We start from the raw sequence: 15,051 nt of genomic DNA, 5'->3' as shown, positions 1-15,051 counted from the left end.
TCAAATAGGTCTTAGGTGTCCTGGTACACTGGAAGCGCAATGAATATTGAATGAATGAGTGAATGGATAAATGAAGAATTAATATATTTTGTCATACTTTGGTTTAGTCTGGTGGTGGTTTAGTCACTAAGTCATGTCCAACTTTTGCAATCCCATGGATTGGGAATCTTCCAGGCTCCTCTGTCCATGGGATTCTCCAGACAAGAATACTGGAGTGGGTTTGGAGTCACGCTTTACACTTGTGACCTCCATAAGAAGAGCCAGTTTGCCTAATTTAGAAATAATCTTAACTTCTTCCACTGCCCAAGACAGCTATCTCAGCTATATCAGAATGTCTAATGATAATATATTTACTTGATGCCATATATTCAGAGGAAAATTAGCAAGATATATTTATTACTCTTGGCTCTGGGAGAGTGTTTTGCACCTAGCAGTGCAACTCCTTAATGTCTGTTCCTTTGCTTAGAGTGTAGTATTGGTAAAAACATACTGCAAAAGGCATCGAAACAGCATCACACACAAGCCCACAAGAGAGGGGTGTGTGTCTTTGAGGAACACTTAAAATTGATGAACCCTTCTATCTTAGATGATCACAGTTGGTAGGAAGGGATTAAAAATGATGAAACTCAACATTTCATCAATTTCACAACCTACCCCTCTGGGTAAGGAGAGTTTCTACCTGCTGAAGTAGAAAGCTTTAAATGAACACTCTTAAATTTGTCAATTTCATACTGTTCCATCATTTTAAGATCATCTTGTGGCCAGAAACCAAGGATGCGTCACACTATTATTCATGCTTCATAGATGGACATGCTTACACCGAGTGAAAAAGGACCATATCCTTCGTGATACAAAAGTCAGTTAAAAATTTTTGCATTGACAATGCAAAATGCCTTAGCATTTTAACAGAAAACTTTTAAATTTTAGACTTTATATTATGGCAGCTTTTACTCTCTTTGCTTGTGCTTGGTTTTTTTTTTAATGCCATCAATGGACTAACTAGATCTTGAACATGTCATAATTGATTGTATTGCCCTTGGATGGGAGAACACGCTAGCATATAAAGTTAAACCCATAAGAAGGCAGTCCTTAGCTGTAGGAGCCTAACTGGAGTTGTTTTCTACATATTTTTTGAATCCCTATTGTCCTGTCTTTGCTCTCTTTATTACCATCACAGCCCAGTTTGGACTTTCATTCTATATTGCCCATACCATTGTGAGCTTCTGTTTAGTCTCTGTGTCTCCAGGCTCTTCTTAAAAATCTATGCTTTTCTGAAGCAGGACACCCAAAACTGGTGCTCTGTGACAACCTGGAGGGATTGGGTGGGGATGGAGGTGGGAGGGGGTTTCAGGATATGGGGGGAGACATGTATACCTATGGCCAATTCATTTTGATGTATATATGACAAAATCCATCAAAATATTATAAAGTAATTATCCTCCAATTAAAATAAATTGATTAAAAAAATATCCATGCTTTTCATACAGGTTGGTCTGCCTAGGGCAGTATTCAGCCAATGCATACCAGTCCAACCATGAAAGTTAGTAAAATATTGAAGTGCTTCCTTACCCTTCAGTGAATAGCTGTGCTGTGCCCCCGTGCCACCCCCCCACCCCCCCGGTCCCCTGAGTCCCTCCACAGCTGACATTCTGGTCCTTCTTCTGGGAACACTCTCCAGTTTCTCCGCTCTTTAGCAACTGAAGGGCCTGCAGAGCCAAGGACCTATGGGACCTTCCTCTCTGTTCACACTCTTTGATTGTGAATGTTATCCCTGGGTCTGTCCCACATGGAGATGACCTTGCAGATCCCACGATAAATTCTTCATGTCCTTTGGGAGGCTGGCTGTCAGTAACTTAATAATTTGGCATTTATCTGCCCTTGTCTACTTTGTTGTCTCTTCCAGCCACTGACCAAATTTACTTAGGCCAGCCCCATGCTAATTCTTCTTCTAGAATCCCTGCTCCTCTGCTCCCCTCCCTTCCCCAGCTGCTTGGTTCTGTGATAACACCCAGCAGAAAGATGTAACCTTCGAGAATCCTAACTAATTCCATCTGGTCAATCCTTGCTTCTCCCATCCTCATCTTCATTTCTCTTCCTCACTTTGCCCATAGCATTCTGCTCATCTCTGTCATTGCATGTTACACACAGGGGCCCAATGGGCTTCTTATTCCTGCACTGGACTGAGGGTTGGTTGAGGTCAGAGCTGCTCTTTACATCACTGATGAATTCCAGTGCTGGCCCTCAGTCATTCAACCATTTGGAGATTGAATTACCTGTGGTATGACTCTTTCAGCACCTGATCTAAATTTTTTCTTTTCCAAATGCTTCCTTCCACTGTTGGTACCATAAGTAAGATTTGTTAGCATCACAAAATATTGCCTATTTTTTGTTAAATATTAAGAGCTTTTATTAACTGTTGGTGTTTTGAATTCAGTAATTATTGTAGCCAGAACGAATTGGTTTTTTAAAGTTTTCTTGGCAGGAATTTGGAAATCAGGTTTTCTTTATGTATCCCATGTTTCTGTTGTCCCATCGAGGGCTTTAGCCCAAATGAAGTTTTCATTTCCAAGCCAGTCGTGTACATCTTTGCGCTGTGTGCCCCTTTTCATGGCCTCAGTCACCCCCCTGCTCAGGGAAAATCCCTGTTACTCTCTTCTAAGAACCAGTTCAGATGGCAGCTTCCTTTTTTTTCTCAGACAGAATTCATTGTGGCCATTAGTTCATAGTGCTTTGTTCACTGTCTGGAATAAATAGAAGCTGATGTGCTGGTGAGTTGAGTTATACTAAGAGGCTAGAAGATATGGCTACTAAATGTGTTCATGTTCTGCTCCCCCGCTTAAAAGCTGTGCAAACTTGGGCAAGTACCTTAACTTCTCTGAATGTCAGTTCCTTTCTCTTACATAGGAATCATGAAGCAGTGTTAAACTCAAAAGGGTTATTGAGAGGGTTTAATGAGGCAAATATGTAGACATACACAACAGTGCCTGGTACAGGACAGCACTTAATAAATGTTAAGCTTGTATTGTTTTATTATGGTTATTGTCTCTTCCTTGCTAAATTTTGAATATTTGAGGTCAGGGACCATGGCTTATTTCATTGTTTATCTCCAGATTCTGCACAGGGCCCTGAGTAGAGGAATGAAACATCTAATAAACATCGTTGAATAAAAATTAACAGCCAAGCTTAATTAGTGAAGTCAGTTAAAAAAATTCTAAAGGCAAGCATAATCCTTGTTGATCTTCAGCAGTGAGATAATCAAAAGGTAGAATGCAGTTAATAACTAATTATGCATAAGAAAATAATTAGGATGTATCTGAACACCTATCTGTTTAAAATCCAGTGAGTAAATAGTCAAGAAAACATGAACAAATTAGTGTTTCAGTCAGCTAGCTCTTTGACCCATTCTAATTTTATTGTTAAAATTCTAGAGACTTAAACAAAATTAGGATTTCAGAAAATTTTAATTTATCAGTTACGTAGTTTTCGGAGTCAAGATTATTTCACAAGGAATGATAAAATCTAGTGGAAATATTTGAGTTAACATCCCTTATGATACTTAACCATGTTCTTCTCAGTGTCATTCTAAATAAGCAAAAATGCATGCAAATAAATTCATGATGAGAGCTCAGTGATGACATTAATTTTATGTGTGTTTATAGTTTGTCAGTTTTGATTATTTAAAACTAATCCTGAACTGTGGCGGTCAGAACGTGAGGTTCTAGGTGATTGTTGGTAAGTCAGTTACTTTAAGGCATTTTTCTCTCCCCAGCCTCCAGATAACACCTGCCACCCTACAGCGGTATAGGCAGATCTTTGAAATATTGTGGGTTTGATTCCAGATAAGTGCAGTAAAACAAATACTGTAATAAAGCGAGTTACATGAGTTTGTGGTTTCCCAGTGCATATAAAAGTTATATTTATACTATACTGTGGTCTATTAAATGGGTGATTGATTATGCCTTAAAAATAGTGTTGTTCTTCAGTTGCTTAGTCCTATCCATCTCTTTGCGACACCATGGACTACAGCATGTCAGGGTCCTCTGTCCTCCCCTATCTCCTGAGTTTGCTCATAGTCTTATCCCTTAAGTCAGTGGTGCTATCCAACCATCTCATCTTCTGTCGCCCCCTGCTTTTGTCTTCAGTCTTTCCCAGCATCAGGGACTTTTCCATTGAGTTGGCTCTTTGCATCAGGTGGCCAAAGTATTGGAGCTTCAGCATCAGCCCTTCCAATGAATATTCATGGTTGATTTTATTTAGGATTGACTGGTTTGAGCTCTTTGCAGTGCAAGGGACTCTCAGGAGTCTTCTCCAAAACCATAGTTCAAAAGCATCAATTCTTTGGAGCCCAGCCTTCTCCACGGTCCAACTCTCACATCCATACATGACTGTTGGAAAAACTATAGCTTTGACTATACAGACCTTTCTTGGTAAAGTGATGTCTCTGCTTTTTTTTTTAATACGCTGTCTAGGTTTGTCATAGTTTTCCTTCCAAGGAGTAAGCATCTTTTAATTTCATGACTGCAGCCACCATCCACAGTGATTTTGAAACCAAAGAAAATAAAATCGGTCACTGCTTCCACTCTTTCCTCTTCTGTTTGCTATGAAGTGATGAGACCAGAAGCCATGTTCTTAGTTTTTTGAATGTTGAGTTTTAAGCCAGCTTTTTCACTCTCCTCTTTCTCTCTGATTAAGAAACTCTTTAGTTCCTCTTCATTTTCTGCCATTAGAGTGGTAGCATCTGCATATCTGAAGTTGTTGATATTTCTCCCAGCAATCTTGATTCCAGCTTGTGATTCATCCAGCCTGGCAATTTTGTATGATGTGCTCTGCATAGAAGTTAAATAAGCAGGGTGACAGTATATAGCCTTGACATTCTCCTTTCCCAAGTTTGAACCAGTTCATTGTTCCATGTAAGGTTCTCATTGTTGCTTCTTGACCTGCATACAGGTTTCTCAGGAGACAGGTAAGGTGGTTTGATATTCTAATCACTTTAAGAATTTTCCATAGTTTGTTGTGATTCACATAATCAAGGCTTTCATGTATTCAGTGAAGCAGAAGTAGATGTTTTTCTGGAATTCCTTTGGTTTTTCTATGATCCAGCAGATGTTGGCAATTTGATCTCTGGTTCCTTTTCCTTTTCTAAATCCAGCTTATATATCTGGAAGTTCTCAGTTCATATATTGCTGAAACCTAGCTTGAAGGACTTTGAGCAGAACCTTACTAAGCATGTGAAATGAGCGCAATTGTATGGTAGTTTGAACAGTCTGTCATTGTCTTTCTTTGGGATTGAAATGAAAACTGACCTTTTCCAGTCCTGTGGCCACTGCTGAGTTTTCCAAATTTGCTGGCATATTGAGTGCAGCACTTTCACAGCATTATCTTTCAGGATTTGAAATAGCTCAGCTGGAATTCCATCACCTCCCACTAGCTTTATTTATAGTAATGCTTCCTAAGGCCCACTTGACTTTACACTCCAGGATGTCTGCCTGTAGGTGAATAACAGCACCATCATGGCTATCCAGGTCATTAAGACCTTTTTTTGGACAGTACTTCTGTGTATTCTTGCCACCTCTTCTTAATCTCTTCTACTTTTATTAAGTCCTTACTGTTTCTTTCCTTTGTTGTGCCCATCCTTGCATGAAATGTTCCCTTGATAGCTCCAGTTTTTTTGAAGAGACCTCTAGTCTTTCCCATTCTGTTGTTTTCCTCTGTTTACTTGCATTGTTCATTTAAGAAGGCCTTCTTATCTCTCCCTTCTCTTCTCTGAAACTCTGCATTCAGTTGGGTATATCTTTCCCTTTTTCGCTTGCCTTTCACTTCTCTTCTTTCCTAAGCTCTTTGTAAATCCTCCTCCCAGCCCCTTTTGCCTTCTGGAGTTTCTTTTCCTTTGGGATGGCTGTGTTCTCTGCTCTGGCTATGTTCCTGTACAGTGTCTCTGTCCATAGTCCTTCAGCACTCTGTCTTCCAGATCTAATCCCTGGAACCTATTAATCACCTCCAGTGTACAATCACAAAGTACTTGATTTAGGTTGTACCCGGAAGGCCTAGTGGTTTTTCTGACTTTCTTCAGTTTAAGCCTGCATTGTATAATAAGGAGCTGAGTTTCAGGTCTTGTTTTTGCTGACTTTATAGAACTTTTCCATTTTCGGCTGCAAAGAATATAACTGACCATTTGGTGATGTCCATGTATAAAGTCGTCTGTTGTGTTGTTGGAAGAGGACATTTGCTATGACCAGGGTTTTCTCATGACAAAACTCTGTTAGCCTTTGCCCTGCTTCATTTTTTACTCCAAGGTCAAACTTGCCTGTTACCTCAGGTGTCTCTTGACTTCTCCTTTTGTATTCCAATCCCCTGTGGTGAAAAGGACATCTTTTTTTAATTTATGTTAGTTGTACGTTTTGTAGGTTTTCATGGAACCGGTCACCTTTAGCTTCTTCGGTCTTAGTGTTTGGGGCATAACTTGGATTACTGTGATGTTGAATGGTTTGCCTTGGAAACAAATGAAGATCATTTTGTTTTGAGATTGCTACTGCATTTCAGACTCTTGTAGACTATGGTGGCTGCTGCATTTCTTCTAAGGGATTCTTGCCCACAGTAGTAGGTAGGTCATCTGAATTAAGATTCACCCATTCTCGTCCATTTTAGTTCACTGATTCCTAAGATGTTGATATTCACTCCATTTTCCATCTCCTGCTTGACCATGTCCAGTTAACTTGGGAAGCCTGGAATGGTACAACTCATGGGGTCTCAAGAGTTGGATGCAGCATAGTGACTGAACAACAACAATGAACCGAACATTCCAAGTTCCTATGCAAAGTGGACCACATTTTGTCAGAACTCTCACTATGACTCATCCATCTTGGGTGACCCTGCATGACATGGCTCCTAACTTCATTGAGTAATGCAAGCCCCTTTGCCTTGACAAGGTCATAATCCATGAAGGGGAAAAAAACAATGTACATACTTTGAATTTTAAAAATGCCCTTTTTTTGCTAAAAATTGCTAACCATCTGACAATGTAGGATTGCCACAAACATTCCATTTGTTAAAATCAAAGCAAACAACTCCTCCCACCCCCAAAATGCAGAATCTGTAAAGTGCAATATAACAAGCTATGCCTGAAACAATAATAAAAACACCACTCACAGTTCCATTCCCTTTCATGCTTGTCATGGTTATGATCCCATTTGGTCCTCACAAGTATTTGTTAGGAAGGTCATTAGGTATATGTAACAAATGCAACTCAGAGGGTAGACAAAATCTTGCAGTGTCTAGCCACTACTTTCTGGTGATGCTGGGACCCAAATTCTGGTTTCTTGTTGCAGATCCCATGTCCCCACCCCCCCAGGGGTGGCATATAATCTTCAATAGATATTAGACTCCAAAAACATATCTTTCCAAAAGAGTTGGTTGTTTTTTTTTAATTGAAGGATGGTTGATTTATAATTTGTGGTAATTTCTGCTGTACAGCAGTCATTCAGTTATATCAATACATATATATATATTTATATTCATTTTCATATTCTTTTCCATTATGATTATCACAGGTTATTAAATGTAATTCCTTGTGCTGTGCAGTAAGACCTTGTTTACCTAGTCTATATATAAAGGTTTGCATCTGCTAACACAAAAATCCCAGTCCATCCTTCCCCGAGTCCCTTTTGGCAGCCTTAAATCGGTTCTCTGTGTGTGTGTGTCTGTTGTGGTTTTGCAGGTAAGTACATTTGTGTCATATTGTAGATTTTGTATGTAAGTGATATCTGTGATATTTGTCTTTCTGACTTACTTCACTTAGTGTCATAATCTCTAGTTCCTTCCTTGTTGCTGCAAATAGCATGATTTTATTTTTTTATGACTGAGTACTGTCTCATTTGTATGTATCCACATCTTCTTTATTCATCTCAGTGGGCATTCAGGTTGTTTCCACATCTTGACTATTGGGAATAGTGTGCTATAAACATAGGCGTGCAGGTATCTTTTTGAATTTTGTTTTGTGAGATATATGCCCAGAAGTAGGATTGCTGGATCATATGGCAACTCTATTTTTTAATTCTTTAAGGAACCTCCATACAGTTTTCCATAGTGACTTCATCAACTTACATTCCCACCAACAGTGTAAGAGAGCTTCCCAAAGGTTTTGAAAAGAAAGTTTTCTGATTTAGTAGCTTTAATTCATATGTTTTATGTCAATTTCCATTGCTGTAATCCATACATTTTAAAATGAATATATGGTTAAATGAAATTATTGCCTTTGTGTTTTTGTCTTCAGGCTAAGTGGCAAATGTATAGCCACAATAAATGTATCAAATGTGTCCATTAGGTTTGGACATGCCACATAGCATGTGGAATCATAGTTCCTCACCCAGGGATTAAACCCTCACCCCCTGCATTGGAAGCACAGAGTTTTAACCACTGGACTGCTGGGGATGTCCTCCTTGGTGAATTTTTTCATTAGATTTACAACCTTTCTGTAACAAATGATCGGGACTTCTTTTAAAGAGATCAAATATGCAAGTGTCACATATTTACTATAAAAATATTTTTGATACAGGTGAAGTTTGCTTTTCCACCTTCCCTAGGCTATGCCAAGGGACCTATAATTATTATTTGACAATACTCTTTATTGGACTTTGAAGGATATGTTATAAATTATAAGCATGTAACCGCCTTGAATTTGTAGCTCTCATCTCTCAGGGATTTGTCCTTACTCTGGAGTTTTTAAAATTTGTTGTTGTTGGGTTGGTTTTGCCAGTTTAAATTTGTATAGAAAAAGAATTGGACTTGTAGAAACTGTAATTGTCATTTCCTTTTTCAGCTGTCTTTTAGAAAGTAAAGTATGACTTTCTTTATTTAAATTAATTTGATTTATCATAAGGAATACTTTGCCAGAGAGCTGTGCTTTGTTTTCAAGTTATTTTGTGTTCATAGTAGAATTATTTTATGGACTTTTAAGTACTTAAGTTTTAATAAATGTCCAGCACGTAACATTTCATCAGGATTTTGACCTTCTAATTAAATTGATCTATTGATGTTTTTCCGTTTTGGCATGCATCTTTATATACTTAGGATAAATTTATATACTTAATAGAAATGTACTATGTTAGTGAATGAACTGGTAATATCTTTGTTTGCCTATCAAGTTGTATTTGGGAGAATAGTAGAAACCTTATTATATGTTTTCTTAGATGTAATATTTTTACTAAATTTTTTCTTGTTATCTGCAATTTAAAAGTAATGTTCACCTATCAATATTTAAACTTCAAAAATGCTTTCAGCAGATATTTATGGTTATCTGCTGTGTTACAACACTGTTTTAAGCACAGTAGTTAAGAACTAATTCTGAAGTCAATCGTGTGCTTCAGTAGAACCTTAAAAATGCCACACAGACTTTCAGTAGTTTCATAAACAATGGGCTATTTTATTAATGCTAGTGCCAGGAACTATTATTAACATAGGCAGTCCCCAAATAAATGAGATGATCTGCATTTGAAAGTTCTCTCACCCTAGTTAAGAGGAGTAGACAGTCAGTTACACTGTCATACTTTAGGACTTTCGTTATGCTGTTCTCTGTGCAGAATGCTGCCTGAGTCCAGAATAGGGAGCAGTACCTGCAGTAGTGATGTAATTAATTACCCCCAAAAGCCCTATTAATAAAACCTTGCAAAGTCGTTCTCTTCTTGGCTGCCAACCTTTCTCATCCTGATCCATCCTTTGCAGAAGCAGCAGAATTAACTTACTAAAAATCAGATCTGACCAGTTTGAGCTTACCAGATAAAAGAATCATGGGGCATTTCAGCCATAGATACTGGCATGTGCACAGTGGCATTTAAGAATCAGGGGATGGGGCTTCCCTTGTGGCTCAGTGGTAAAGAATCTGCCTGCCAATGCTGAAGACACGGGTTGGATCCCTGATCCAGGCAGATGTCACATGCCATGGAGCAACTAAATATTGAGCCTGTCCTCTAGAGCCCAGGAGCTGCTACTACTGAGCCCATGTGCCACAATTACTGAAGCCTGAACACTATAGAGCCTGTGCCCCAGAACAAAGAGAAGCTACTGTAGGGAGAAGCCTCCACTCTGCAACTAAAGAGTAGTCCCCACTCGCCACAACTGGAGAAAAGCCTGTGTAGCAGTGAAGAGCCAGCACACCCAAAAATAAGTAAAAAAGAAAAGGAAGAAAAGCAGGGGATGTCAAAAAGTGATCAACTCGAATCGTGTATATTATCATATGTGAAACAGATCGCCAGTCCAGGTTTGATTCATGAGACGGGGCGCTCAGGGCTGGTGCACTGGGATGACCCTGAGGGATGGGATGGGGAGGGAGGTGGGAGGGGAATTCACGATGGGGAACACATGTACACCCATGGCTGATTCATGTGAATGTATGGCAAAACCAGTACAATATTGTAAACTAATTACCTCCAATTAAAATAAATAAATTAAATATATATATATATTTTTTTCTGTCAATGTCATACCCCCCCCCCCCCCCCCCCCCAAAATAGTGATAAACTCACTGTGGCCCAGTCATAGGTTGTGGTGTAGGGAGTGTTAGGAGATAAATTTGAGGAAAGGATTTTAGCCAAATTATATGGCATACTTAAGAATTTTTGGCTGTATTTTCTAAACATTTGGGAGCCAAGGTGTTACTTGAACTGAAATAACAACAGATTTGTTGAAGAGGAAATTCTGTTGGCATCATGAGCATTGGGTTGGAGAGAGAGGTTGGTGCCAAGAGAAAGGCTCTGTGATGAGTCCTTAAAATAGGGAAGTTTTTAGATTATTATTTGCCTCCTTGGTGTACAGATTTATTTTTCATTAAATGCTGAATAATTTATAATTTAAAAATCCCTAATAAAGAAATCTGAAGAACATTTAGTGCCCAGCCAGCATTTTCACTTGTTCCTCTTTGTAACTGTGTTTTTGTAAACCTAATGTGTTTCTGAGTCTAAAGTTCTGTTATGTTTTTGTATAATTTCTTCTGTTCTTTGACAGTCGGAATCTATCATAAATCACCTTAAAGTTTCATAAGCCCAAATTAATTATACTCACATTTGTGATATGCTCCCTTTGTGCTCATTCACCATATTTTGTCATTGTAAAATTCATAGGCAGAGTGATTGCTGAGATCTTGTTCTGTTTAATGCAGTTTACTTCAGCAGTATACAGTATCAGGGGAAAATTCACTTTGAAATAATCCCTTGTTTACTACTTTAATGCTTTGAAATAGAGTTTACATTTCTCTTTATTTTCTGCTGCTTTTGTTCTATGCTGTTATATGATCTTTAGGCATTTCACTTAATGAATAAATTGTTTTAACTACTAAATCTCACTCACATATTTAAAACCTGTACTCAGCATGTAACTAGTCAGTATTCATAACTGTCTAAAATGTTTCTGGTTTTAACCTACTAAGATGTCAACTCTTCTATGTTTCTGTTTTTTTCTTTTTTAAATATATTTTCAGAACACTATTGTGGAGGCTTCTATTCAGCTTCCTCCTTCCCTTTTCTCACCAAAGCAAAAAAGAGAAGTCAGACCAAGTGATGACTCTCTCTATAAGCTGCAGCTCATCGCATTCCGCAATGGAAAGCTTTTTCCGGCCACCGGGAATTCAACAAATTTGGCTGATGATGGAAAGCGGCGTACAGTGGTTACCCCCGTGATTCTCACCAAAATAGGTTTGTCTGTGGCATATGTCCTCCTGTAGTCACCGGACAGCACGACTCGATCATTCCCTGTTCCGAAAGATGCTTATTTTTGTTCCTTCTCATTTTAATGAGTCACTAGAGAAAAAAAGATATTTGCAGATGCCCATTCGTGTATGTTGACATTTAATTGTTCATGAAATTTGTTTCAGAAATATTTTTATTTCCCATTTCCTCCAGATGGTGTGAACATTGATACCCACCACATCCCTGTTAATGTGACGCTGCGTCGAATAGCGCATGGAGCAGATGCTGTGGCTGCCCAGTGGGATTTCGACTTGCTGAATGGACAAGGAGGCTGGAAGTCCGACGGGTGCCATATACTCTATTCGGATGAGAACATCACTACCATCCAGTGCTACTCCCTTAGTAACTACGCAGTTTTAATGGTATGGCAGTTGTTAATGCGTAAACACTAAGCATTCGAATTTCTTCCCTATGCATAGTTAAGCTCAAATGAAGATTTTTTTTTTTAACTTTTAACGTGAATTGCTCCCTTAATTAAGGAAGAGGTGACATTTGGTGTCATTCTGATTTTAAAGGGAAATTGAGTTACTACTAAGTGAAATGTATGGGAATTTTCAGTAAACTTTAAGCCAATCAATTCAACTAGACCTTGACCTTAAAATTTGGAAACATGCTGTCCAACTCTTAATCAAGAGTGATTCATTTGCCCAAAGATACACAGTAAACAGGGCTTCCCTGATGGTTCAGCTGGTAAAGAACCCGCCTGCAATGTGGGAGACCTGGGTTTGATCCCTGGGTTGGGAAGGTCCCTTGGAGAAGGGCAAGGCTACCCACTCCAGTATTCTGGCCTGGAGAATTCCATGGACCATATAGTCCCATGGGGTCGTGAAGAGTTGGACAAGACGGAGCAACTTTCACTTTCTTCACCCAACGAATGGGGCTTCCCTGGTGGCTCAGATGGTAAAGAATCTGAGTGCAATGCAAGAGATATGGGTTCGATCCCTGGGTCAAGAAGATCCCATGGAGAAAGGAATGGATACCCATTCCAGTATTCTTGCTTGGAGAATTCCATGGACAGAGGAGCCTGGAGGGCTACAGTCCATGGGGTAGCAAAGAGTCCGGCACGACTGAGCGACTAACACTTTCATGTTCACACGATGAATAGTGAGAGATTTTCCTACTTAGTTATTTACTGCCTCATCCCACTACACATCATAATTTTTTAGATTCCTTTTGTATTTAGAGTAATGGTGATAATTTCAGTTTAGTTGCTGCCAGCAGCAGCACTGACACAAATGTCTTCAATTTTAATGCTAATCAAGTTAATGTTTTCTGTTATTTACTATTTTTCTATTAATCTTTTGTGAAATAGCTAGTTATTAACGTATCTTTTATTAATGAATCATTTATGTGAATCTGATCTCTGAGTTGATAATTATGAAATTAGCTGTACTAGTTTTTATTGCATATTGTGGTTATTCTAAGATACATCCTGAAGCATGTATACATGCATTTAGAGCAGAGCAGAAGAAATTACTGATGAATATGAAGGACATTTCTTAGCAATGGCTTGAGGCTAGCCTGGGAGTGAGGATGCCTACGTTTTGATTTCTGCCACCAGCTCTGAATCTGTTATCTAGATAATACTTTATCAAAGCACCAAATAATCTTGAAACATGATATATTTTACTCTAAGTGAATTTTCTTTTCTTAAAACTACAAAAGAGCATTTTCATTGGAAATGGGCTTGAAGCATACTTTAATTGGAGTAGATTTTCTTCAGCTCTGTACTTTGGTTTTCTCTTTGCTCCTCAAATTAGGCTACCTACCTAGTGTCCCAAACAGGTGGAGGAGTAAGTAGATTATCAGGCGGGGCAGAAGGATTAATGTGTGTGTTATTTAACCCAGCAGGCAGTGGGTGGGGTCTACACTAGGAAGGAACTCGGCTGTTTTGACATAAGTTGTCTCTCCGTTTGAGTTTAGTGTTAATAGTATAGGATTCTCGTGACAAATAGATGTTTGAGTTCTGTAAGTCTACGTCTGGTTTCTGTAAGTTCACATTTTATTGTTGTGTAGTCAGCTTTCAAAGAATGCTTGAAGCAGTAATTAAAATATGAAGCATTTGCTCTTTCAGTATAAAAGTGTTTCCTCATTCAGGTTTTGATTATAAAGTAATGTGGAACTAAGAAGTACTGAAGGAGAAATAAGAGATAGAGCATCATTTGAAATTTTTTTAGTAGTTAACTAGAAAAAGTTGGGCAAGAGAAATGAAATGCAGACACAACGAAACGCATTTTATAAGCTTCAGTGTTCAAGACATGATACTGTACCATGTGAAACTTTTATTTAATACCAGTTAAAACATCTATTTTTGAACGTCCTAGCTGTTCTTCTCCACAGTTTAAATTAGTATAATCCTTTTCTTGAAGAAATAAGCTATTCTTTTATCTTTCATACTTTTAATCTTTTAAAAAATGTAATACACAATTCTTAAAGCTAAAATACAGCACTAATTTTTTTTTCTATTTTCAAAGAATATCCTTTCTCTTTTCTTAAATATAACTGTGCCACCTAGAGGTAGCAAGGTGAAAAGGATCTGAAATTGTTGACAAAACCGTCAAAGTTAGTATATGGCATTTTTAGAGTTGCTGATGAAATGTGAAGGCAAACTTAATGAAATCATACCTACTCTTAAATAAAGTCATGTCTGAGTTAGAAGACATAGCTTTAGAAATTGAAAGTCAACGTCTTTTTTTCTTTACCTGGCACTGTTTTGAATAATAGATAAAATCCTATTATTATTATTGTTTTTTGGAGAACTGCTTTAATGTAGGATTTTATTTAGTAAGTCTAAATTCCTTTATTGGCAGCTAGCTCAAAACTTTTCCTGCTGTGGTTTAAAAAAAAAATGTGTGTTTAAAAAATGAAATGAAAATAATATATTTGTTTTTAAATCTCAAATAGATATTCATAGTTTAGACAGAGAAAAAAGTTAGGTAGAAATTGAGTTTGTTTGAATTATGTGATCAGAAATAACCAATTGATCAGAGGTCAGTAGGGAACAAATAAAACTGAATGAGGAGGGCCAGACTATTCATGGTAGTACTTACTACTTAATTGGTATTATAGTGAAGATAAAATAACCACTATATCTTGATTCTCCTTTGTTACTATATTCACCTAGAAACACATGAAACCAGAGAGCACTCATTTGCTTTTACATCTCTAGTTTTTTTTCAAGGCAAACTGGTTTCATTTACTCTTCTTTCATTTACCAAGGGCTTCTCTGGTAGCTCAGTTGATAAAGAATCTGCCTGCAATGCAGGAGACCCAGGTTCGATTCCTGGGTTGGGAAGATCCCCTGGAGAAGGGAATG

At 38.1% G+C, this 15,051-nt stretch overlaps 1 protein-coding gene across 2 annotated transcripts in view; it reads left to right on the top strand.

The window, feature by feature from the left end:
* The window catches only part of ADGRA3 (adhesion G protein-coupled receptor A3), a 128,608-nt gene that overhangs the window by 86,476 nt on the left and 27,081 nt on the right, over window positions 1–15,051 (top strand). For both annotated transcript variants that reach the window (XM_052641894.1, XM_052641895.1), the window contains 2 exons: window positions 11,468–11,681; window positions 11,889–12,097. In XM_052641894.1, coding sequence (XP_052497854.1) covers window positions 11,468–11,681; window positions 11,889–12,097 — 423 coding nt within the window. The remainder of the gene's footprint in view (window positions 1–11,467; window positions 11,682–11,888; window positions 12,098–15,051) is intronic.

The sequence above is a fragment of the Budorcas taxicolor genome, chromosome 6 (assembly GCF_023091745.1).
Source record: "Budorcas taxicolor isolate Tak-1 chromosome 6, Takin1.1, whole genome shotgun sequence".
In the NCBI taxonomy this organism is placed as follows: Eukaryota; Metazoa; Chordata; class Mammalia; order Artiodactyla; family Bovidae; genus Budorcas; species Budorcas taxicolor.
Note: the sequence above shows the minus strand (reverse complement) of the source record. Positions and strands in the feature narration are given on the sequence as shown.